Source organism: Microcaecilia unicolor, chromosome 1, assembly GCF_901765095.1.
Source record: "Microcaecilia unicolor chromosome 1, aMicUni1.1, whole genome shotgun sequence".
In the NCBI taxonomy this organism is placed as follows: domain Eukaryota; kingdom Metazoa; phylum Chordata; class Amphibia; order Gymnophiona; family Siphonopidae; genus Microcaecilia; species Microcaecilia unicolor.
This window is the reverse complement of record NC_044031.1, coordinates 513,954,680-513,979,568: the sequence shown is the minus strand read 5'-3', so window position 1 is coordinate 513,979,568 and position 24,889 is coordinate 513,954,680. Positions and strand designations below refer to the sequence as shown.

General features: G+C 46.7%; 1 protein-coding gene across 1 annotated transcript in view; it reads left to right on the top strand.

Annotated features, from left to right (window-relative positions):
- Nucleotides 1-3,814: 3,814 nt before the first annotated feature.
- Nucleotides 3,815-24,889, top strand: part of TRAM1 (translocation associated membrane protein 1) — a 117,979-nt gene continuing 96,904 nt past the window's right edge. The window contains exon 1 of the mRNA XM_030215395.1: nt 3,815-4,089. Coding sequence (XP_030071255.1) covers nt 3,964-4,089 — 126 coding nt within the window. The 5' untranslated portion in view covers nt 3,815-3,963. The remainder of the gene's footprint in view (nt 4,090-24,889) is intronic.

Here is a 24,889-nt window from a genome sequence, read left to right as displayed (position 1 = left end):
CTCTTGAAGTAATTTAATTTTTGGTGCGTAGGTCATTACCGCCCGGTTACTGCGTGAGACTTTACCGCTAGGTCAATGGCTGGCACTAAGGTCGCAGACCCAAAATGGACGCGCGACAATTTTGATTTTGCTGCACGTCCATTTTCAGCAAAAATTTTAAAATGGCCTTTTTTACAGGCACGCTGAAAAATGGATCGGCACGCACCCAAAACCTGCGCCTATACTATCGCAAGCCATTTTCAGTGCACCTTAGTAAAAGGACCCCTATATCAAAGATAAATTGTGGTATACCTCAGGGGTCAGCACTGTCTGCATTGTTGTTCAATGTATACATGGCATCCCTGAGTGACATTTTTCAGTCATCAGGAATTTCTTTTAGAATGTACGCTGATGATATCCTATTTTTCTTTCCTATTGTTGGTGATTTGGATAGTTTTATAAGAACTTTGACTACCCATCTCAATGCTGTTTCCGAGTAGATATGATGCCATTATTTATCTTTGAATTTTTCAAAGACAGAAATTATGTATGTGGGTAGACAGTTAGATCCTTCACTCCCCTTAGTCCTGAAATATCAAGGTGTGGATTTGCAAGTGAAACCAACTCTTCGCAACTTAGGAATGATGCTGGAGTCAAGGTTATGTACGCAAACACAGATAGACCATGTAATTTCATCTCCTTTTCATCAATTACGGGTTTTCAGTAGACTAAAAGGTATGATATCGAATAGTAATTTTCACACAGTCTTGTAGAGCCTGATATTGTCAAGACTGGACTTTTGTAATTAGCTTTACCTGGGTATGACAATGGCCAGCATTCAGGCTCTGCAGATTGTGCACAGCTTAGTAAACAGGGGGGTAAGAGTAAACTATAGAATTCTAGCCTTATCAGCATTTAGTATTAAGTGTACAGAGGTGGACTAATTTCTAATCCTTCTAATACAGTCATCAATAACAAAGGCAACAGAATCTGAAACTTGAATAATGGGAATCAACACAAAAATATCATCAGTATATGAAAACAATAGCACACCCAGATTCCAAGAACTTTGTCCAAGTGAGCTCATGATCAACCAGATAGAAAAGATAAAAGTTTTAATTTTTAAAACAGTATAAATCATTACAAGACCAAAATATAGGAAAACCAATGTACTGCATTTGGGGCTTATAGCCCATTTAGTTATGTTTAAAAAATGAGAGATCTGTAAGAAAGCAAATATTTATTTTTATTATCTTGACTTATATAACCACGCGTCTCTGAAACATGCTCAAAACAAAATAATCCATTTGTATATGTAATGTAAACTTCTACAAAAGAGATGAAGTGAAGATGTGATTCCATGTGCCCCAATGAGAAGAGAGTTTAATTTTACTTCCATTTAATTTCAATATATTCCATCTTTATAACACCTGGTTTCCCATAGCAGATTACATAAACAGATAAATCCTGTCACCTGAAACCATCAGGTGACAGGATATTCTCACTGGGATTTGGCCATGTATTATTGTATTCTATAGAACAGTGCAGAAAAATGAGCACAAAATTCAGAGATATAATTACTGCTCTTGCTACCAGCTACAATACTTTTTATGCTGTTTTACTGATTTTCATTTTTAATTCATTATATTTATGTACATATGGGAACTTTTTAAAAAAGACAGCTGTCTAAAAAAAAGAAAACCACACAGGCAAGTCATAAGAGTTTGCTATTGTTTTTATACAGAAATATATTTATTGTCATCATAACCAAAAATAAAGGCACATTGCACAACACTGAAATCCATAATACAGCACTGGAAATAAAGCATGTCTTTTCTTCCTGTCATGCCCCTTGTTCTCACAATTGTCTGCCCTCCCTCGACCCCCTTTCACCCATTACCCACCAATCTCTCTTTTCCTTCTGCCCCCTCATGTTGTCCAGCATATATCTCTTTCCCATTTACTAGTTAATAATTATATTAGCCAGCTTATTCCCTCCCTCCCTCTCTTCTCTAACCCCTCCCCCACCCCGTGCAACAGACTCCCCGAGTCCCTTCCCTGTGTTAGTTTTGCTTCTTCTACTACTTATTATTTCTATAGCGCTACTAGATGTACGCAGTGCTGTACACTTGAACATGAAGAGACAGTCCCTCCTTGACAGAGCTTACAATCTAATTAGGACGAACAGGAGAAATAAGAGATAAGGGAATTACTAAGGTGGGGATGATAAAATAAGGGTACTGATCAAGTGAGTAAGGGTTAGAAGTTAAAAGCAGCCTCAAAAAGGTGGGCTTTTAGCCTAGATTTGAAGACAGCCAGAGATGGAGCGTGATGTATCGGCTCAGGAAGTCTATTCCAGACATATGGTGCAGCAAGATAAAAGGAACAGAGTCTGGAGTTAGCGTGGATGAGAAGGGTGCAGATAAGAGAGATTTACTCAGTGAACAGAGTTCCTGGGGAGGGGTGTAGGGATAGATGAGAGTGGCGAGGTACTGAGGAGCTACAGAGTGAATGCAGAGGAGTTTGAACTGTATGCGGAAACGGATAGGGAGCCAGTGACGTGACTTGAGGAGAGGGCTAATATAAGCATAGCGACACTGGTGGAATATAAGTTGTGCAGCAGAATTTTGAACAGATTGAAGAGAAGAGAGATGGCTAAGTGAGAGACCTGTGAGAAACAAGTTGCAATAGTCGAGAGCAGTGGTGTACCAAGGGGGGGGGGGGCGGTGGGGCGGTCCGCCCTGGGTGCACGCCGCTGGGGGGGGGTGCCGCGGCACGTGCCTGTCGGCTCCGAGTTCGCTAACTTCGCTCGTTCGATGCAGCTCCCTCTGCCCCGGAACAGGTTACTTCCAGAAGGGGGGGTCATTTCGCCAGATGGTGAGGTGTCATTTCGCAGAGGGGGGGGGGGGGGGGGGGCGAATCGGCGATCCGCCCCAGGTGTCATCCAGGCTAGGAACACCACTGGTCGAGAGATGATAAGAGTGTGGATAAGGGTTCTGGTAGTGTGCTCAGAAAGGAAAGGGCAAATTTTGGTGATGATATATAGAAAGAAACAACAGGTTTTAGCAGTCTACTGAATATGTGCAGAGCAGGAGAGAGAGGAGTCCAAGATGACCCCAACGTTATGAGCTGATAAGACAGGGAGGATGAGAGTGTTATCCACAGAAATAGAGAATGGGGGAAGATAAGAAACTCGGTCATGTTTAGTTTCAGATAGTAGTGAGACATCCGGGCAGCAATGTCAGACAGGTAAGCTGATACTTTGGCCTGGATTCCTGCCGAGGTAGATCTGGGAGTCATCAGCCTAAAGATCATACTGAAAACCATGGGATGACATCAGAGTACCAAGAGAAAAAGTATAGAGGGAGGCTCGAGTCCTGTGCACACGGCTGCTGTCATCCTACAGAGAACCCCATTGACGTGTTCAGCCCTTTTCTACCGAGTCACGCCGTTATGACGTACCACTGTTGTCCGGTGGGGCGGGACCGGCTAAGAAAACACAGGCACGTCAGCGCAGGGAGCTCCGCATCCCCCCCCCCCCCCCCCCCTACACACACATACATACACACAAACACTAGCAGCAGCAGGCAGGAAAAAAAAAAAGGACTCATTTTATTTAAGGCTGTCCGGGGGAAATCCATTTTTAACCCAGGCCCTAAGTTCTCAAAGAAACACCGACTGAGAAACAAGCAGCAGAACCCCAAAACTGACAAACTATAGTCGACAGCTGGAAAAGACAGCTGGGGCTCCTCGTGGTAACTGAGATAGAAGGGAATTCCTCCAACCAGCAGGTGGCGCAGGCGTCCGGTCCAGGCTGCCCCGGCCAGTAGGTGGAGCGCATGCGCGACGCAACCGCGACCCTCCCCCCTCCGTGTCTGGAAACTGTGGGGCCGGCTCTTTGCAGTTGCAGACGTGGTGTTCTTCTGGCGGTGTCTGTGCTTCCTGTATTCTCTCTCTCCCGTCCCTCGCAGCTTCTCCTTCGCCATGGGCCTCCGGGGCCGCAGAGCCAACAAGAACCCGCCGGTTTTGAGCCAGGAGTTCGTGCTACAGAACCATGCGGATATCGTATCCTGCCTGGCAATGCTCTTTCTGCTGGCGCTCATGTTTGAGGTGAGAACCGCTGAACCGACGGAGGTCCTTGCTGCTGTGACGCCAGGGAAAGGGGATGGAGTGTCGTGATGCACCTTTGGCGCCCCAAACTCATCTGTTTGGATAGGGGTTGGTGTGACGGTGGTTCATATTCCCCGGAGTACTACTCACATAGCTTGTGAGGCAGGTACTGGAGCGGAAAGAATAGGTGCACCAGTTTTTCCTCCCGCTTTTGCGGGGTGTCCGGGCTACTCCGGCGCCGATGAAGGAGACGCGGTTATTCTTGGCAGAGAGAGGGATTCGTCCTAGGAAATGTTTCTTTTCGCCGGCCTTCTTCAACTGGGCTTGCCCCGTGCGAAGGAACTACAGTTCCCAGTGGGCACTGAGGTGGGAAACAGTAGGGGTGACGTGTACTTGAGAATAGGGTACCTACCCCCATATGGGAGTCTGGTAGGGGGGCTTTTTCACAGACGAGATTTATGAGGTAGTTGTGCACCAGATCTTATATGATCATGTTTTCAGTTTTTTTTTAATTAAAACTGAAAACAGATGGTACAGATCTAGGCAAACCGGGAAGTTTGTGTGATAAATGTAACAATACAACTTTCAAAACTGTTGTGTGTAGTAATGTCTTTAAATACTGTCATTTGTTGGCATCCAAGTATTCTATCAACTTTATAAAGTTGGTTTTCAAAAAATGAGGACTTATGAAGTGCTAATAAGACAGTGGACAGTGCTCAACAGCATAATTCATACTGCATAGATTAAAATAATACTTTCATACTTTATACCTAGTCAGTTTACTGAAAACTGTCTCCTCCATTTGCAGTTTTTTTTTTTTTTTTGCTTTGCAAGTTGCAAATTTGGTGGCAGGGTACAGCTACTCATGTTTGCTACCACATATTTCAGGCTTCAGTTGACTTCTAGCCACTACTCAATATATGCACAGAAGTGTGAGGGCATGGGAAATAGCTCTTTTTTTTTTTTTTCTCCAGAGGCTAGAAGTGGAAAACTTGAAAAAATCTTATTGATGTAATATGAAGATATGATGGTGAAAAATACAGAGAATTCCAATGCTGATCCTGAGCAAAGTATTGTTACCTTGTTGACAAACTAAGGGGCTCTTTTTACTAATGCTTAGTGTATGCTAACAGACATTAGCATGTGCTAGGTACCACATGGCCCATTGATATAAAATAAAGCACACTATATGTTACGTGTCCTAAACTTTAGTGAAAGGGTCCTTGTGTATTTCCTTTTTATTGAATTTACTCAGCAGTTTTCAATCTTTTCCTGGAGGCATACCTAGACAGTTGGGTCTTCAGGATAGAGCAGCATACCCTGGGTCTTCAGTGTATACAAATTTCTTGTATATTTATTTTCATAACCTTGAAAACACCTGACTGGCTGCTTGTGCCTCCAGCAGGATAGAAAACTCTAGTTGATTGTTTACATCTGTGACTAACTTTTGAGAGTTAAGCTCCCTTGATTATGTCAGTGAAGATAGAATGTTGTTACTGGGTTTAAAAGAGCATCAGCCAGGCCATGTCATTACAGCTTAGTAAATGGAAAATTAGAGAAAGGAGGGGTTCACAGATGAGGATGATAATACAACTTTACCATTCAGGTGGTCTGTATCTGATAATGGGTCAGAGAACTGGGCTTCTTTCTAAGTCCTTTTGTGTTTATTTTTAAAGTACTTTGATCATCCTAATTTCAGATGTAATGCACATTTATGCAGTTTATAAATTAGTTTCCAGTACTCTGTAGTCTAGAAAGGATATGACCCTTACTTCCTTTGAGAAGTTTTACCCAGCTGAGGTGTCGCTCCTTTCTGTAATGTTATGGGTTTTTTTGCTAGCTAATTCACACAGCTGCTAAATCTATTAAATCCAAGATACCTCTCGCCTTGATTACTGCAACTTACTCCTCACCGGCCTCCCACTCGGTCACCTATCCCCCCTTCAATCCGTTCAGAACGCTGCTGTACATCTTATATTCCGCCAAAACCGATATACTCATATCACCCCTCTCCTTAAATCACTTCATTGGCTTCCGATCAGATATCGCATACAATTCAAGCTCCTCCTCCTTACCTACAAATGCACTCAGTCTGTGGCTCCTCACTACCTCTCCACCCTCATCTCCCCCTATGTTCCTGCACGCAACCTCCGCTCACAGGACAAAGCCCTTCTCTCAGCACCCTTCACCACTGCCAACTCCAGGCTCCGCCCATTCTGCCTTGCCTCACCCTACACCTGGAACAATCTTCCTTTACCCTTACGCCATGCCCCTTCCCTACCCATCTTCAAATCTCTGCTTAAAACTCACCTCTTCAATGCTGCCTTCGGCGCCTAACCGCTCGAGAAATATAAAATGCCCCAATCTATCCACCCTATCAGATTAATTGTTCACTTGTCCTCTAGATTGTTCACTTGTCTTTAGATTGTTCTCTTGTCTTTTAGATTGTAAGCTCTTTGAGCAGGGACTGTCCTTCTATGTTTAAATTGTACAGCACTGCGTAACCCTAGTAGCGCTTTAGAAATGTTCGTTAGTAGTAGTAGTAGTATGGTGGCATTACTACCTTATTTGACTGGTTTACTAGGTAAGCAACAGTTTCAGGATTTGATGTTGATAAAGTACTTTCACGTGTTATGGAAGATGGAAGGTATTTGGTCAGGCGGAGCCATCTGAGACTCTGCCAAGTGTATTACTTCTGCAAAATGTTGGTTGTGCAACACAGTTTCTGATGACTCTTGCTTTTTTTAGTTGATTCTTCCATTTTCATGCCACATGTAAAGGAAAGTAGTATTGAGCTGAATCTGGGCAAGTCACTTAACCCTTCATTGCCCCAGGTACAAAAGAAGTACTTGCATATAATATGTAAACTGCTTTGATAGTAACCATAGAAAGGCAGTATATCAAATCCAATCCCCTTTTGTTTTGAAATGCAGACACCACATCAAGAAACACTTGAGTGAAATAGGAGAGAGACTTGTTGAAATGCTTGTAAATCTTTAGTTTGCTGAAGTCAAAATTTAACTTTCTTTTGTCAGATGCTGTAGATGCTGTTCCTCCTCTGAATGTTGATTCTGATTAGAGAAAGTAGAGATCTAGTAATTCAAATATGTGAATAATGACATAATGTTGCTATTTTTCTTCAGTTTCCACTGGCCTGACCTGGCACCTTTTTCGGGAATTTCACTGGCCTTTGTTCTCCAAGTTTTTTTTTTCTCATTAAGGTACCTGGTCTGTTTTCTGTCATGTACATAATCCAAGAAAAACATATTGATGCATTTCAAATGTCTGACTGATTAAATTCAGAATGTTGGTTCTTCCCTCTCTTAGGATGTGTGAAATATGGGTTATCATATTAGCTGTAGCAGATGAACCATGATTCCTAGTAGACTTGTTCCTAGTTTTGATTCCAGTTTTTTTTTTTTTTAAAGATGGCATATATTTATCTTTGAAAACCATAGAATAGGCAGACACACTTAAACTGTCATCACGTTATTCAGCCTAGTCCACATACAGATATTTTCAATATAGGAAGGAAAAAGCCTCATCGAGGAGAATGGAGCTTGAAAATATTTTTAGCTCCTAACTTGCTCCACGTTGTTGTTATAGGCAAAAAACGTTCCACTGGCTTTCAGAAACCTTTTGTCTTTCGTGCCCCAATGATCAATTCCCTGCGCTGTTCCAAAACAACTCCTTAAAAATAGTGCCGGAACAGAATGGGGAATTAACTCCCCAGCGATGACACTAATAAATTTAAGCGTGTTAGCATTGATCATCCTGGGAAAGTGTGGGAGGATTGTGCCTGAGCATGTGCTCGGGCACAATCCTCCCGCACTTGGTTGACAGCCCGGACCTGTCAAACACTCCAGACTCCCCTCCAAAAGCAAGGCCCTGGAGGCCTAGTGCCCCTGCCTGCCCCAAGCTCCCACACTCATCCCGGGACCTCCAGCCCAACCCCATCCCTAACACGAGGGCACAGGGAGCTGGAGGTTCAGTGGATCTCCAGCCTCTCCACACCCCCAAAAAAATATCTGGTGGCTCAAGTGGGCTGCTGACCCAACCCCCCCCCCCCCCCCGGTGGTCTAGTGCCCAATCTTATATGGTAGGGAAGTCCCACCCAGCGCGTGTTAGCACTTGCTATGCTTTACTAAAAGAGCCCCTTTAGCTTCCTTTTCCTGATTGGTTACCCGATACCTACCAATTTTATCTATTCTAATGCCAAACTGGTGATGCTCTTCAGTCCCCTTCTATATTAATTTATGATGGAAAAATGCACATGAACAGAGATAATGTGACAGACTGGACAGCCTCACTGCATTTATTTATTTGCCATTAGGAGAAGTCCAATATTATACTGGAGAGCAGAAAGGAATGAGCTCTTGGTTAAGTGAAGCCTTCTAGGAAATCTATTTGAACTGCATTGATGGGAAGTCATGTTTGAGAAAAGCCGCCTGGTATGAAGAAAGAGTTAGGATTTAGCTCATGACATTTTGGGAGTAATTAAAGTGAGTTACATTTAGGAACAGTAAGTACTAGAGAGTCTACAATTTCTTTTTAATGACAATTTTACAATAATACAACAAAGAATACTCTTTGTCCAGAAAATGGGTAAAGCAATAGAGGGTTAAAAGTGACTTGCCCAAGATCACAAGAAGCATCAATGGGATTTGAACCCAGGCTTTTCTTGGTGCTAAGTCTGTTGCTTGGACCGCTAAGTAGTTTGAGCTGGCAGCCCAGTTAGATCTAATTTGCAGAATGTTCAGCTACAGTGAAAAGCTTGTGGAGAGACAGAGGAGGAAAGAGGCTTAGGATGTCAGGGTAAGGCCCTGCATAGAGGCTAGGAGCCTAGGAGTGAACTGCGTTGGTAGGATCTGTTGCTTGATAATTGGGAGTAACCAGATGTTGGGAAGCTAGCAGCGGACAGGTTTAACTGTGTTTTGTAGAGCATTGTTTCTGACAGCCATAATAACTTAAGAGTAGCCATACTGGGTCAGACCAATGGTCCATCTAGCCTAGTATCCTGCTTCCAACAGTGGACAATCTAGATCACAAGTACCTGGCAAAGACCCAATTAGTAGCAACATTACAAGCTACCAATCCCGTGGCAAGCAGTGGTTTCCCCCATGTCCATCTCAATAAGACTATGGACTTTTCCTCCAGTAACTTGTCTAAACCTTTTCAATCTAGATAAGCTAACTGCTGTTCCTTTGCTTACGCAGCAGATGGACATTCATCTACCAGCAGCTGAAGGCAGTGATACCAGACTGCCAGCTCTCCTTCATGTAGTATGTCTATCTCCAGCAGGTGGTAGACGGCATCTCTGCAACTTCTGGATTTGTCTCCAGGGTCAACTCCTGGGCCTTTCTGGCCAGTTGAGATTGGAAGGGGTGGGGGGGGTTCTGGATTTTTGTACCAGCTTTAGAGTCATATTTAGTGTTCTGGGTCCCTGCCTCAACCCATGTACCCTGTTCTCCCTGTGTGTGATATGTTGAGGCTGTAGACTTCTTCACCTAAAAAAGACAAAAAACCCCCCCAACAACCCCAAAATCCTGTGCTCAGCTATTAAAAAAAAAAAAAAAAAGATGGAAAGACAGAGACAGCTTTATTCGTGAGATACAGGCTGAGCTGTTCTTTCACTAGCAGTCTTCCCTAAGAGCCCCTGCTGTGTGCGGGAAGAGTGCAGCACGCTGCTGGTGAGCAGTTGTGGCTGCATTTTGGGGGAAGCACGATTATGGCTGTTCAGACCGTCAAATGGTCCTGGGCATGCCGGTCGCCTTCGGGGCTGTGTGTGGTCATTTGCGCAGAGGTTCTGTCTGGCTCCAGCAATGGGCTTTCTACGGAGCAGTTTGATCCTGCTAATGGTTCGGGCACTCACACCATTTTTTTAGCCTCTGCAGACGCAGTTCCCCCCCTCGCAGCTTGTGACTGCAGCGGATACTTTGTGGTCCACCTCAGCCTTAAATATAGCACCTCTGGGGGTCTTTTCCCCAGCTCCAGGGTTGTCATCTGCTCAGGCTACAGCAGCTTCTTGCTCGTGGGCATTTTTTGTCTGAATTTGTCCTCTTGCTTCATCAGGCCTATTTATTGAAGAAGGCTTTGCCCTCCCTGTGGCCCCCTCCTCTGGAGATCCCTTCTCTGGATGGTGATGTGGCCTTGCAGCATTCCGTAGAGGATCCAGTTTTAAAGAGACGGCGTCTGGGTGCTGCTTCACATTTGGGGGTTGCTGTAGCCCCTCTCTGGCCCTACTTCGGTGGCTACTGGCTCTGGTGGGTCCTTACGTCCTCGGGTGGATGAGTTGGAAGACTGCAAGGTTCCCTAGGAAGAATTTGATTGATCCTTCTGTGGTCGGGCCTTTTCATTGGGATGAGCTCCCTTTGCTCATCTCACACACCTTATAGGCTCTAAACATTGAGGATCCTGAGGCACAAGTTGTGACTACTGTCTGTCACAGAATGGTGAGCAGAAAGAAGCCATCTAAAACCTTCTTGGTACATGCTACCATTCAGGAACTCATTTCGGCCAGGGTGGTACTCTGTGTTGGGCCCTGACAGCCGAGGCAGAGCAACTCATGGAGTGAGCCGAGCTTCACGTCATTGGTCTGTTGACAGCTCACATTGCGAGTTGTTGTAACATGAAAGCAGACTTCCTCAGTTGTCATCTCTTGGACTTGGCTGGGTGGGAGCTCAACTCGGTGATGTTTCACCAGATATGGCTCGGGTGGGGCACTCTGGAGGTGGATCTAATGGTGTCTCGTTTGAACTCCAAAAGTGCCCATGTTCAGTCAGAGGACAGCTCCACAGGGCTGGATGCTCTGCTGCAACCTTGGCCAGAGGCGGTTCCTTCTATGCGTCTTTCCTCCTTGGCTTCTGATAGGCCGAGTAATCTTCAGAATCGCATTCCACAGGGCACAGGTCATTCTGGTTTCTCCAGATTGGCCGCAGTGTCCCTGGTATGCAGATCTGGTGTGGATGCTGGTGGTGCCTCCTAGTCAATATCGTTCTCCTCCACCTGGGTCCAGTGCAAATTGAGGATCCCTCCCGCTTTGGTCTTAAGGCCTGGATTTTGAGCAGTCACGTTTGAGGAAGAAGGGCTGTTCAGACACGGTGATAGCTACTTTACTGCGAGCCCATAAGCTGTCCACCTCAACCGTGTATGCTCAGGTGTGGAAGACCTTTGAGACATGGTGTGCGGCCCATGCGTGGTCTCCGTTCCAGGCTTCTGTGTCTCAGCTGTTGGTCGTTTTGCAAGAAGGGTTACAGAAGGGCCTTACTTATAATTTGCTTCGAGTGCAGGTGGCTGCTTTGGCTTGCTACCGAGGAAGGGTGTTGGGCTCTTCTCTGTCTTCACACCCTGATGTTGTGCAGTTCTTGAGGGGAGTTCTTCATCTTCGTCTACCGCTTTGGTGGCCTTGTCTGCCCTGGGACCTCAGTCTTGTTCTTCTTGCCTTGCAGAGGGCTCCTTTTGAGCCACTGCGGACGGCTTCTGACAAGGACCTTACCCTTAAAACTCTTCTGCATGCAGGGTGTCTTAAATTCAGGCATTGTCGTGCTGGGATCCTTTCCTGCAGTTCTCTGAGTCGGGCGTGACTGCATACAGTTCCTTCCTTTCTGCTGACAATGGTTTCGGCATTTCATCTCAATCAGCTTCTTTTCCTTCCATCCTTCCGGAAGGTGGATTCCAGCTTAGTTCGCAGCTCTTCAGCTTTTGGATATTCAGAGGGTACTCCATTATTTGCAGATGTCTATTGATTTCCAGTGTTCAGATCATCTTTGTCCTGCTCGCTGGCCCTCGGCTGGGAGACGCAGCATCTTAAGACAATGTTTTCCCGGTGGATTAAGGAGGCAATTGCTTCTGCGTATATTGTGTAGGACCACGACCCTCCGAAGGCGCTGAAGGCACATTCCATAAGATTACAGTCAACTTCATGGGCCGAAACAGGTGTATTTTCTGTGGATGACTTTTGTAGAGCAGCTCTTTGGGCCTCTCTACATACCTTTTTGAAGTATTATTGGGTAGATGTGGCCATTAAATCGGATGCATCCTGTGGAGCGGCAGCTTCCTACCCTGTCTATTGAGTGGTTTGGTACATCCCACCAGTTCTTGGATTCATCTTCTGCGTAGGCTAAGGAAGATAAAAATTATGCCTTACCTGCTGATAGTTTTCTTTCCTAAAGTAGCAGCAGATGAATCTTGGATCCCATCCTTTGTTACTGTTTGTCCGTTTCTTTAGCCTCTGTGCCTGTCTTCTGATTAAAAAAAAAGATAAAAAGATACATTTTAGGGAAAACAGAAGAGAAGGCCTTTAGACCTGTTCTTGGTCCGTTGAGACGATGTGTTTCTGTTATATTAAGTGGGTGAGGGAAGGCTCACACGTTTCTTGTCTAATTCTGCTTTGTAATGGGACATATACTGAGTGAAGGAGTAGCTGGCTGTCTGGCATCACTGCCTTCACCTGCTGGTAGATGGACACAACTCATCAGTTCTTAGCTTCATCTGCTGCTCCTAAAGGAAAGAAAATTATTTATTTTATTTATTACATTTGTCACCCACATTTTCCCGCATAGCAGTAGGGTCAATGTCGCTTACAGGTTCCAGAGAGGAGAGAACCAACTCCGGGAATATATACAGAGTGGAAAATAGAGTAACAGTAGGTGCAAGGAAGCTGATAAGGTTCCGGAAAAGAGAATACAACTTTGGGGCGAATATATAGTAGCGAATAGAGAGAAGTAATCCCAATGAGGCTGATAAGTCTCCAGGGATGGAACTACAGCTTCTAGTGAGCAATAAAGAGTAGGATAAGGGTAGAAGTACACTTAATTATAACTGGAGTGGTAAAATTCGAACAGTTTGAAGTAATAGAATTATGTGGAAGGGGTATTGAGCAGGTAAGACTTAATTTTACCTTACCACATCCTCCGGCAGCGAGATCCAGAGCTTAACTATTCTTTGAGTGAAAAAATATTTCCATGTAATTTTGTTGTGTCCCCTGGTCTTTGCACTTTTTGAAAGAGTGAAAAAATCAATTCACTTCTACCAGTTTTACACTACTCAGGATTTTTTAGAACGCAATCAGATCCCCCCTCAGTCTTCTCTTTTCCAAGCTGAAGAGACCTAACCTCGTCTGCGTTTCCTCATATGGGAAGAGTTCCATCCCCTTTATCATTTTGGTTGCTTTTCTTTGAACCTTTTCTAATTCCACTATATCTTTTTTGAGATATGGCAACCAGAATTGAATACAAAACTCAAGGTGAGATCACACCATGGAGCTATATAAAGGCATTATAATATTCTTGGTCATATTTTGCACCCCTTTTCTAATTCCTAGCATCCTGTTTGCTTCTATTTTGGCTGCCTCTGAACACAGGGCAGAAGATTTAATTTTATTGACTAGAATGACACCTAGATCTTTTTTCTTGAGTGTTAACTCCTAAAGTGGACCCTAGCATCAGGTAAATATGATTTTGATTATATTTCCCAATGTGCATCACTTTGCATTTGTCCACATTAAATTTCATCTGCCATTTAAAGGTAATCAATAGAAACAAAATAAAACATGAAAAAGAAAATAAGATGATACCTTTTTTTATTGGACATAACTTAGTACATTTCTTGATTAGCTTTTGAAGGTTGCCCTTTTTCGTCAGATCGGAAATAAGCAAATCTTGGTAGATGACAGTATATATAAGTGAGACATCAGAGCATTTCACCTGACAATCTGACAGGGTGGGGTGGAGGTGGATGGGTGAGACAGGGGGATAAGCATGGAGACAGGAGAGTGACAAACAAAGCAATACAAGGTGGAAGGCGTGTCTTTGGCTGCTCAACCAGATGTGTCACGGTTTCTTGGAGGGGTGCTTCGGCTCCGACCTCCAGTGCGAGCACCCTGTCCAGCTTGGAACCTGGGGCTAGTTTTGAAAACCCTGCAGGAATCTCCTTTTGAGCCGCTTCGGCGAGCATCGGAGAAAGATTTGACACTGAAGGCCGTTTTTCTGGTGGCCATTACCTCGGCGAGACGGGTGTCAGAGCTCCAGGCGCTGTCCTGTAGAGACCCATTTCTGCAATTTTCAGAGTCCGGAGTCACGGTTCGGACGTGCCTTTCTTTATGCCTAAGGTGGTTTCAGTCTTTCACCTAAACCAGCCTATTTTCTTGCCCTCTTTTTCAGAGGAAGAGTTTCCAGAATCTTTTGGGCAGCTGCACCTTTTGGATGTGCGCAGGACTCTGCTGCAGTATCTGCGAGTTACTAACTCTTTCAGGACTTCTGATCATCTGTTTGTTTTGCTATCCGGTTCTCGCAGAGGGTCTCCAGCGTCTAAAGCCACTATTGCCCGCTGGCTCAAAGAAACTATCTTTTCAGCTTATCTGCTGGCCGGCAGGGTTCCGCCTGTAGCCTTTAAGGCACATTCTACTAGAGCGATTTCTTCTTCTTGGGCTGAAACTGGAGCACTCTCTCTTCAAGAGATATGCAGTGCAGCAACATGGGCTTCTAACTCTCCTTTGCCCGACATTACAGGCTGGATGTAGCTGCCAGGAGGGATGCGCGTTTTGGTGCACAAGTGCTAGCGCGTGGTGTGGCTTGTTCCCACCCTATCTAGGGATTGCTTTGTTACATCCCATACGTAATGGCTTCATCTGCTTGATGACAAGGAAGGGAAAATTAGGATCTTACCTTGGTAATTTTCTTTCCTTTAGTCATAGCAGATGAAGCCATGAGCCCTCCCTGTATGATTGTCTGTATGCTGTGAATCTGTTTTTCAGGTTCTGTTCTAATTTCCTGAAGTTCCTTCCTTGGGAGAAAGTTGGAAAACAATCTTCAGGATTCATGTTCAGTTTAAATTTAGGAGGATGTGTTCATTCCCTCCAGGAGGCGCGTGTGTTCCCCTCCAGTTCTATAAATAGGAGGATGAGTTCATTCCCTCCAGTGTGTTGGGAGAATGAGTTTATTCCCTCCAGGAGGATGTGCATTCCCTCCTTTATGAGTTCATGCCCTTGTGATGGGCCATCGTTCGCTGTGAGGAAAGCTCTTGTGATTCCCATTGCGGTTTGCCATACTGCTTTAGAAGCTTCAAATACTGAAGAGGCAGTGGAGCTAGCTGGCCAAGAGGGCACTGTGAAAGTTTGAGTGCTCTCTATCTCCCCTGCTGGTTGATGGACATAACCCATACGTAATGGCTTCATCTGCTATGACTAAAGGAAAGAAAATTACCGAGGTAAGAACCTAATTTTCCCGTAGTTCCTCTTATACTGAACTTAGTAAAGACATCCATGACGTACATTTCCTAAATTAGTGTCAGGCTTCTTCCCTGGAAGCACTGGGTTTGTGAGCCCTTGGACCACTACCGTGGAGCAGCAGTGGCAGGCAAGGTCACCTTCAAAACAGAGACGAGGCAAGGCTGGACTGAAACCCCAGACTGGAGTTCTGCACTGGAATACACAGGACTGGAACGCACCAGACGGGTACACACTGGTGGAGCCCACTGGACTGGAACACACGGGACCGGAACCTGCTGGACAGGCACCTAGACAAAAAGCAAGGCAGACAGGCAGGGAATGTGTGGGTTCTGGCAATAGTCAGGTCTGGCCACAGGCAGAGAATATCCGGGGTCAGGCAGCAGGCAGCAAGTATCGGGGTTCAGGCAGTAGAGTAGTCAGATTCAGGCAATGGTCAGGTCAAGTAGCAAGACTATGGCTGGAGCTCCAGTAGCAAGGAGTACTGGCAGCGGACAGTCTACAGTCTCCACAGTGCTGGACTTCTTGCAGGAGGGCTTATAAAAAGGCCTGGCTTACAATTTCCTGCGGGTGCAAGTGGCAGCATTATCATGCTATCGAGGGAAAGTCGCTGGCTTGTCCCTTGCTGCTCATCCGGACATTGCCCGATTTCTCAGAGGGGTGCTTAGGCTCCATCCTCCCGTCCGGTTGCCCTGTCTGGCCTGGAACCTGGGGCTGGTGTTGAAGGCTGTTCAGTGTTCACCCTTCAAGCCACTTAAGCGAGCTTCGGAGAAGGATGTGACTCTCAAGACAGTCTTTTTGGTGGCCATTACATCGGCTAGACATGTGTCTGAGCTGCAGGCGCTGTCCTGTTGGGACCCTTTTCTGCAATTCTCGGAATTCGGAGTAACGGTACGTACAGTGCCTTCCTTCCTGCCTAAGGTGGTTTCAGCGTTTCACCTGAACCAGCCCATTTTTTCTTCCTTCCTTTTCTAGGGAAGAGTTCCCGGACTCCTTTGGGCAGTTACATCTTCTGGATGTCCGCAGGGTGCTGTTGCAATATGTACAGATGTCAAATGACTTCAGGACTTCTGATCACTTTTTTGTCATGTTGTCAGGTTCTCGGCATGGAGGCCCGGTGTCTAAGGCCACTATAGCCTGTTGGCTCAAAGAAGTCATTTTTGCTGCGTATCTGCTTTCAGGTCGGTCTCCGCCTGAAGCGTTTAAGGCACATTCCACAAGAGCGATTTCCTCCTCGTGGGCTGAAACGGGTGCACTCTCTCTTCAAGAGATCTGTAGTGCGGCTACTTGGGCTTTTCAGCTCTCATTTGTCCGGCATTGTAGGCTGGATGTTGCAGTGAAGCAGGACGCTATTTTTGGAGCACAAGTGCTTGCTCGCAGTGTGGCCTATTCCCACCCTAAGTAGGGATTGCTTTTGTACATCCCATCAGTTAATGGATTCATCTGCTGCTGATGACAAGGAAGGGAAAATTAGGTTCTTACCTTGGTAATTTTCTTTCTTTTAGTCACAGCAGATGAATCCGTGATCCTTCCCTGTCTGCTTTGGAATCTCAAATACTGAAGGCAGTTGGGGCTAGCCGTCCAAGAGGCACTATGGTTTTTCAGTGTTCTCTATCTCCACCTGCTGGTAGGCGGATACAACCTATCAGTTAATGGATTCATCTGCTGTGACTAAAGGAAAGAAAATTACCAAGGTAAGAACCTATTCCTTGTCATCAAGCAGATGAAGCCATTACGTATGGGTTGTATCCATCAACCAGCAGGGGGAGATAGAGAGCACTCAACTTTTCACAGTGCCTCATGGCCAGCTAGCTCCACTGCCTCTTCAGTATTCTCTATCTCCCCAAGCAGGGTGGCTGCAGCTTCTTCGAGCGCCATCAAAAATCTGCCTGGGGGTGGCTCCTGGCTTGCCAGTTGTTAGCCGGGCTGTTAGAGGCTATAGCAGCTTCACTTTGAAGGCACATAGGTCAGCCCTTTCCCTGCCTTACCCATGCCCCCGTGGATGTGGACATATTAGCTTGCTTTTCCCTGTCCTTTCCCACTCAGTGGATGCAGGCACATTGGTTCGCCTTTCACTGCCTTTCCCACTTACCTGAGCCTCCGGAGTATTTTTCTTTACCTCTTTTGCCTCTGCTTTCCTCACAGCGTTATAAATAAATAAAGTCACGTCGCGCTTTAGCGCAGCGATCTTGGAAAAGAGGTTTTTTTTCTTGAGATTCTTCTGCAGGACCGGAGCTGTGATACTCGGTCTAATGAGGTAAGAGTGTTTTCTGACTCCTCTGGGGTGGGCCTGCGATTGGGACGTTTTTGGCGCGAACCGCCATTTTTGAATTTACCGCCGTTTTTGGCGATGGCTGCGGAGACTGTAAAGCGTTGTTCTAAATGTGGCAAGCACAAATCATCAGCGGGGCTCTGTAATTTGTGCTGTACAGACGGTAGAGCCGGCCCGAGCATGGCGAGCGGCGATCTGTTGCGCTCTGAGCTGACAGCGGACGCCATTTTGGATTTTCCACATGGCGCGGCCTCCGTTGCGACGGAGAGCCCTGAATCCGGGGGGGGGGGGGGGGGGGGTCCTTTGAGTGAGGCTAATAATAGAGCTGATAGCCCTGGGCAGGATCCGGGCGGTCAGGGAGCGGTTTTCTCCCCTGATTTTGTTTAATGCTGCATAGGGCGTATATGCTTAAAAGAGCCCTTCCACAGGGATGTTCGGACCCTCTGCCTGCCGCCCCCCCCCCCCCCCCCCCCCCCCCCCCGGTAGATCCTGGCCTTTTGGAGTTGGCTTTGCCTGTTTCTTATCCTTATGAGTGTGGCGCACCCCCCTTTTCCCCCTGTGGTCAGGCTATGAGGATTTTGAGGGGTCTGGCAGAACTTCTTGGGCTGAGGAGCCAGAGTCGGGTGCCGAATTGCCACAGGAGCTTGATGATCCGTCTGCGGTGAGGATTTTCCACTGCGAGGAGCTGCCAGTGCTTATTTCAGATGCCTTACAAGCCCTCTCGATTTGAAGATCCTGGGAGTGGCACAGCCTCCTCTGTTAATGCAAGGATGGCTAGTACCAGAAAGCCTGCTCGAGCCTTTCCTTTGCATGACTCCATCCAAGAGCTTATTTTGGCTCAATGGGCTGACCCCGAGGGACCTTTGAAGGTTGCCAGGGCAATGGGGCAATTATACCCTCTGAGTGAGGAACATTTGGCTTGCTTTGCAATGCCTAAAGTGGATACCCTGGTCACGGCTGTGACAAAGAGAACTACCCTCCCTGTTGAAGGAGGTGTTGCCCTGAAGGATATTCAAGACCGCAGGCTTGATTCAGCTCTGAAGCGGTCCTTGGATTTGGCAGGTCTCACTGTTCGGGCGTCTGCATGCAGTTGTTATGCTGCTAGAGCCTGCCTGGCTTGGTTATAGCAGGCAGTGGAACAGCCCGGTGATGGAGCGGAGACCTTATCTGAAGTGGCTCCGCGGATGGAGTCGATCTTGTCCTTTTTGGCTGACGCCCTTTATGATATGGTCAGAGCTTCGGCTAAACAAATGGCTGTAGCAGTGGCGTTTCGCCGCACTCTTTGGCTACGACATTGGGCGGCGGACATGGCCTCTAAGCAAAGGTTGGTGAAGTTGCCCTTTCAAGGCCTTCTCCTGTTTGGTGAGGAGCTGGAAAACATTGTTAAAGGCCTGGGGGATTCCAAACCTCAGCGCTTGCCCGAAGATAGGCCGAAGCCTTACTCTTACAGACCTCGCTTCCGTGAAGCTAGAAGGTACCGCCTGGGGCGTGCTGCTGGGTTCACTTTGTGTGCCCGCTTTCAGCAGAGAAACTCCTTTCGCTCAGACAAACGTTCTGCAGCTGCCGGTTCAGGGGCGACCCTCTCAATGATGGTGTGCCGGCCCCCTCCTCGTTTCCTGTCATCGGAGGAAGACTTCCTCTTTTTCGAGGAGTGGGCCAAAATCTCTGCAGATCAGTGGGTCTTGGACCTGATCAGAGACGGATACCGAATAGAATTTGATGCCCCGGTGAGAGATGTTTGTGGAGTCCCGATGCGGTTCTGCCGCCAAACGGGCGGTGGTAGAGGAGACTTTGCACAGTCTGTGCCGGATAGGGGCTGTGACCCTGGTGCCTCCCGCTGAACAAGGTCTAGGCCGCTACTCCATTTACTTTGTGGTGCCACGAAAAGGCGGGTCTTTTTGCCCGATCCTGGACTTAAAAGAGCTAAACAAGTCCTTAAGAGTGCGGCATTTTCACATGGAAACCCTGAGCTCCGTCATTGCGGCGGTACAGCCAGGAGAGTTTCTCACATCTCTGGACCTGAAAGAAGCTTACTTGCACATACCAATTTGGCCCCCGCACCAGACGTTTCTGCGGTTTGCGGTGTTGGGAAAACATTTCCAGTTTCGGGCCTTGCCTTTTGGCCTCGCCACAGCTCCCCGAACTTTCTCCAAGGTAATGGTGGTAGTAGGGGTCTGTGCTAGGACCACTGCTTTTTAATATATTTATAAATGGTTTAGAGATGGGAGTAACTAGCGAGGTAATTAAATTTGCTGATGACACAAAGTTATTCAAAGTCGTTAACTCGCGACAGGATTGTGAAAAATTACAAGAGGACCTTACGAGACTGGGAGACTGGGCGGCTAAATGGCAGATGACGTTTAATGTGAGCAAGTGCAAGGTGATGCATGTGGGAAAAAAGAACCCGAATTATAGCTACGTCATGCAAGGTTCCACATTAGGAGTTACGGACCAAGAAAGGGATCTGGGTGTCGTTGTCGATAACACACCGAAACCTTCTGCTCAGTGTGCTGCTGCGGCTAGGAAAGCGAATAGAATGTGGGTATTAGGAAAGGTATGGAAAACAGGTGTAAGGATGTTATAATGCCGTTGTATCGCTCTATGGTGCGACCGCACCTTGAGTATTGTGTTCAATTCTGGTCGCCGCATCTCAAGAAAGATATAGTAGAATTGGAAAAGGTGCAGCGAAGGGCGACTAAAATGATAGCGGGGATGGGACGACTTCCCTATGAAGAAAGACTAAGGAGGCTAGGGCTATTCAGCTTGGAGAAGAGACGGCTGAGGGGCGACATGATAGAAGTATATAAAATAATGAGTGGAGTGGAACAGGTGGATGTGAAGCGTCTGTTCACGCTTTCCAAAAATATTAGGACTAGGGGGCATGCGATTAAACTACAGTGTAGTAAATTTAAAACAAATCGGAGAAAAGTTTTCTTCACCCAACGTGTAATTAAACTCTGGAATTCATTGCCGGAAAATGTGGTGAAGGCGGTTAGCTTAGCAGAGTTTAAAAAGGGGTTGGATGGTTTCCTAAAGGACAAGTCCATAAACCGCTACTAAACGGACTTGGAAAAATCCAAAATCCCAGGAATAACATGTATAGAATGTTTGTACGTTTGGGAAGCTTGCCAGGTGCCCTTGGCCTGGATTGGCCGCTGTTGTGGACAAGATGCTGGGCTCGATGGACCCTTGGTCTTTTCCCAGTATGGCATTACTTATGTACTTATGTAGCTGCCTTTCTCAGGCGAGAGGGTATCCGGGTTCACCTGTACCTGGACGACTGGCTCATCAGAGCAGACTCGGAAAAAGAGTCATCTAGCTACAGCCAGAGTGGTTTCAGTCCTTCAATCTCTGGGCTGGGTAGTCAATATGGCCAAACGTTACCTGACCCCCTCGCAATCTCTAGAATATTTGGGGGCCAGGTTCAACACAGCCTCGGGCTATGTGTTTCTTCCCGAGCAAAGGCGGTGCAAGCTTCAGAATCAGGTCTGTCTGCTCCTGAGGATGCCCCTGCCCGCGAGCTTGGGACATTGTCCAGCTGTTTGGATCGATGACGGCCACTTTGGAAGTGGTGCCATGGGCGAGAGCGCACCTGAGACCTCTACAGTATTCTCTACTTCAACGATGGTCTCCAGTATCTCAGGATTATCAGTGCAGACTTTCTTGGCTCCCTGCGGGCCCACCTCAGTATGGAGTGGTGGCTCTTGGACAGCATGTTGCAGCGGGGAATGCTGCTGGCTGTCCCCGATTGGTGCCTGGTGGTGACAGATGCCAGCCTGAAGGGCTGGGGCGCACATTGCCAGGGTAAGCATGCCCAGGGTCTGTGGACGCCCGACGAATCGGAGTGGTCTATCAACCGCCTGGAGTTGAAAGCGGTGTTTCTGGCTCTTCTGGCCTTTCAAGTGACCCTGGAAGGCTTGGCTGTCCGAGTGATGTCGGACAACACGACAGCAGTGGCCTACATAAATCGACAAGGCGGAACTCAGTGCAGAGCTCTAGCCGCGCAGGCCGAATACATTTGCCACTGGGCCGAGCTGCATCTACAGTCCCTGTCAGCAGCTCACATTGCAGGTCAGAGCATCGTGCAAGCCGACTATCTAAGCAGGCATCAGATCGATCCAGCAGAGACGATGTATTCCTGTAGATATGTGCCAAATGGGGCAAGCCAGTGATGGATCTTATGGCGACCAGTTCCAATGCCAAAGTCCCGTGCTTCTTCAGCAGACGAAGGGATCCTCGCTCTGCTGGATTGGATGCCTTGGCTCAACCCTGGCCCCTGGGCTTGCTGTATATCTTCCCCCCGTGGCCCTTGATAGGGCGAGTGCTCCTGCGGATTCGGCTGCATCCAGGAGAAGTGGTGCTCATCGCCCCGGATTGGCCCAGGAGGCCTTGGTATGCGGACCTCCGACAGATGCTGTTGGAGGCTCCCTTTCCATTACCTCTGGTTCCGCACGTGTTGTCACAGGGTCGGTGGCCATGGAGGACGCCTGCCGCTTTGGTCTTATGGCATGGCGATTCGAGAGGGTGCAATTGAGAGATAAAGGCTACTCAAATAAGGTAATTTCCACTCTCCTGCAGGCCTGTAAGCGCTCCACTTCCGTGGCTTATGCCAGGATTTGGCGTCAGTTTGAAGTCTGGTGTGTTTCAAGAGCGCTTTCTCCGTTGCAGGCTCCTGTCTCGCCGATTCTGGACTTTTTGCAGGATGGTGTACACAAAGGCTTGGCCTATAATTCCCTGCGGGTGCAAGTGGCAGCATTGGCCTCCCTGTGTGGCAAGGTTGAAGGCGTGTCCTTAGCTGCTCATCCAGATGTGGCACGGTTTCTTAGAGGGGTGCTTTGGCTCCGTCCTCCCGTGCGGGCACCTTGTCCAGCTTGGAACCTGGGGTTAGTATTGAAGGACCTTCAGGGGGCTCCCTTTGAACCGCTTCGGCGTGCTTCAGAGAAAGATTTGGCGCTGAAGGCCGTCTTTTTAGTGGCCATTACCTCGGCGAGACGGGTGTCAGAGCTCCAGGCGCTGACCTGTAGAGATCCTTTTCTGCAATTCTCAGAGTCAGGGGTCACGGTTCCTTCATGGCTAAGGTGGTTTCAGCGTTTCACCTAAACCAGCCTGTTTTTCTTCCCTCCTTTGTTGAGGAGGAGTTTCCAGATTCATTTAGGCAGTTGCACTTTTTGGATGTGCGCAGGACTCTGTTGTAGTATCTGCGAATTACAAATGCTTTCAGGACCTCTGATCATCTTTTTGTGCTGTTTGCAGGTCCTCGCAGAGGGTCTTCAGCGTCTAAAGCCACTATTGCCCGTTGGCTCAAAGAAGCTATCTTTTCAGCATATCTGCTGTCTGGCCGGCCTCCGCCTGAAGCCTTTAAGGCACATTCCACAAGAGCGATTTCCTCTTCCTGGGCGGAAACTGGAGCACTATCTCTTCATGAGATTTGCAGTGCTGCAACATGGGCTTCTAAGCTCTCTTTCGCCCGACATTACAGGCTGGATGCGCGTTTTGGAGCACAGGTGCTAGCGTGTGGTGTGGCTTGTTCCCACCCTATTTAGGGTTTGCTTTGTTACATCCCATACGTAATGGCTTCATCTGCTTGATGACAAGGAAGGGAAAATTAGGTTCTTACCATGATAATTTTCTTTCCTTTAGTCATAGCAGATGAAGCCATGAGCCCTCCCTGTATGATTGTCTGTATTGCAGTGATTCTGATTTTAGGTGCTGTTCTTGTTTCCTGAAGTTATATTCCTTCCTTGGGTAGTCGGAAAACAGTCTTCAGGATTCTTGTTACAGTTATAGGAGGATGAGTTCATTCCCTCCAGTTCATGTTTTGGGAGGATGAGTTTATTCCCTCCAGGAGGATGCAAGTATTCCCTCCGTATATACAAAGTGGAGGACGAGTTTATTCCCTCCAGGAGGATGAGTTCATGCCCTTGTTAAGGGGCCATCGTTCGCTGTGAGGAAAGTTCATGTTATTCCCATTGCGGTTTGCCATACTGCTTTGGAAGCTTCAAATACTGAAGAGGCAGTGGAGCTAGCTGGCCATGAGGCACTGTGAAAAGTTGGGTGCTCTCTATCTCCCCCTGCTGGTTGATGGACACAACCCATACCTTATGGCTTCATCTGCTATGACGAAAGGAAAGAAAATTATCATGGTAAGAACCTAATTTTCCCTTTCCCAGTACAGTTGTGGAAAAGGTGATCGTTGTATACTTTGCAATGCCCATTGTCTTGAGTGTAACCTTAGCCTGTACTGCTCAGGAGGTTCAAACCCAGTAGCCGAACAAATAATGACTCCAGTAATAGTACTGGTATACAAATAAAAGTCAGCAGGTAACAAGATGAGCCTTTCAGCTAGCCAGCTCCCCCTCCTCGAGAAACAAACAAATAACTCACATGTGCACAGTGAAGTATAAGGTGAAATGAAATATTTAACTAATCTTTGTTTAGTAATACAAATGCAGACTACTTCTTTTAGATATATATATCAGTTGGAGGTGCTCCACGACCAGGAGTACATCCCCTGGTCCCCAGAGTAATGATCAGTTTTGGTCCCGGTACTACGAATCTGAGGTGAGGCTCTGCATTCTTGGGAGTTGGGCTCTGATTTTATGGATTATAAAAAGTTTCTCTCTTCTATTTGGTTTAGACAGTGTTTTTAGTCACGTACAGTTTCTGAATGTCAACTAAAGGTACCTCTGTGAATCATTACTTGATGTTCTTTGCAAATGTTTCTCCTTGCAATAGGGCTTCCTGAAGACTAGTTTTCAACACTATCTCAGCATGGGATCCAAGCCCTTTTGATCAGTTATTCTAAATTCTGAGTGTGGAAGGAGCAGATGCTGCTATATGAAGGTCTTCATTAATGCTATGCTATGTAGTTCTTATAGACCGCTAAGTTCAGATTCCAAGCAGGGTACAATAAGAATAACCCTGTAGTTCAGGGGAGTAACACTGAATGTACACATACTTAGTAACCTAAGAGATAAATTGGTATACATGTATCACTACCCATCTGTAAAGAGATGAGTTTTAAAAAGTTTTTGAAACAGTGTAAATAACTGGGTTGATCTAATATCAGTGGCATGCTATTCCAGATTTTACACAACTATGAGAAAAAGTCGATTTTTCTGTGCATTTTCCTCACAGATGGATAATTAAGTTATAAATATTGTTCTTGCCTAGCTGTATAGAAAGAGAGAGCTCAAAACGATTATCTAGAATTTTCTATCTCCATAAGCTGACATATATTAAACCAGCTATCTTATAGTTTACCCTAAGCCTATGCAAGTTATGCAATAATGGAGTAGCCTTCT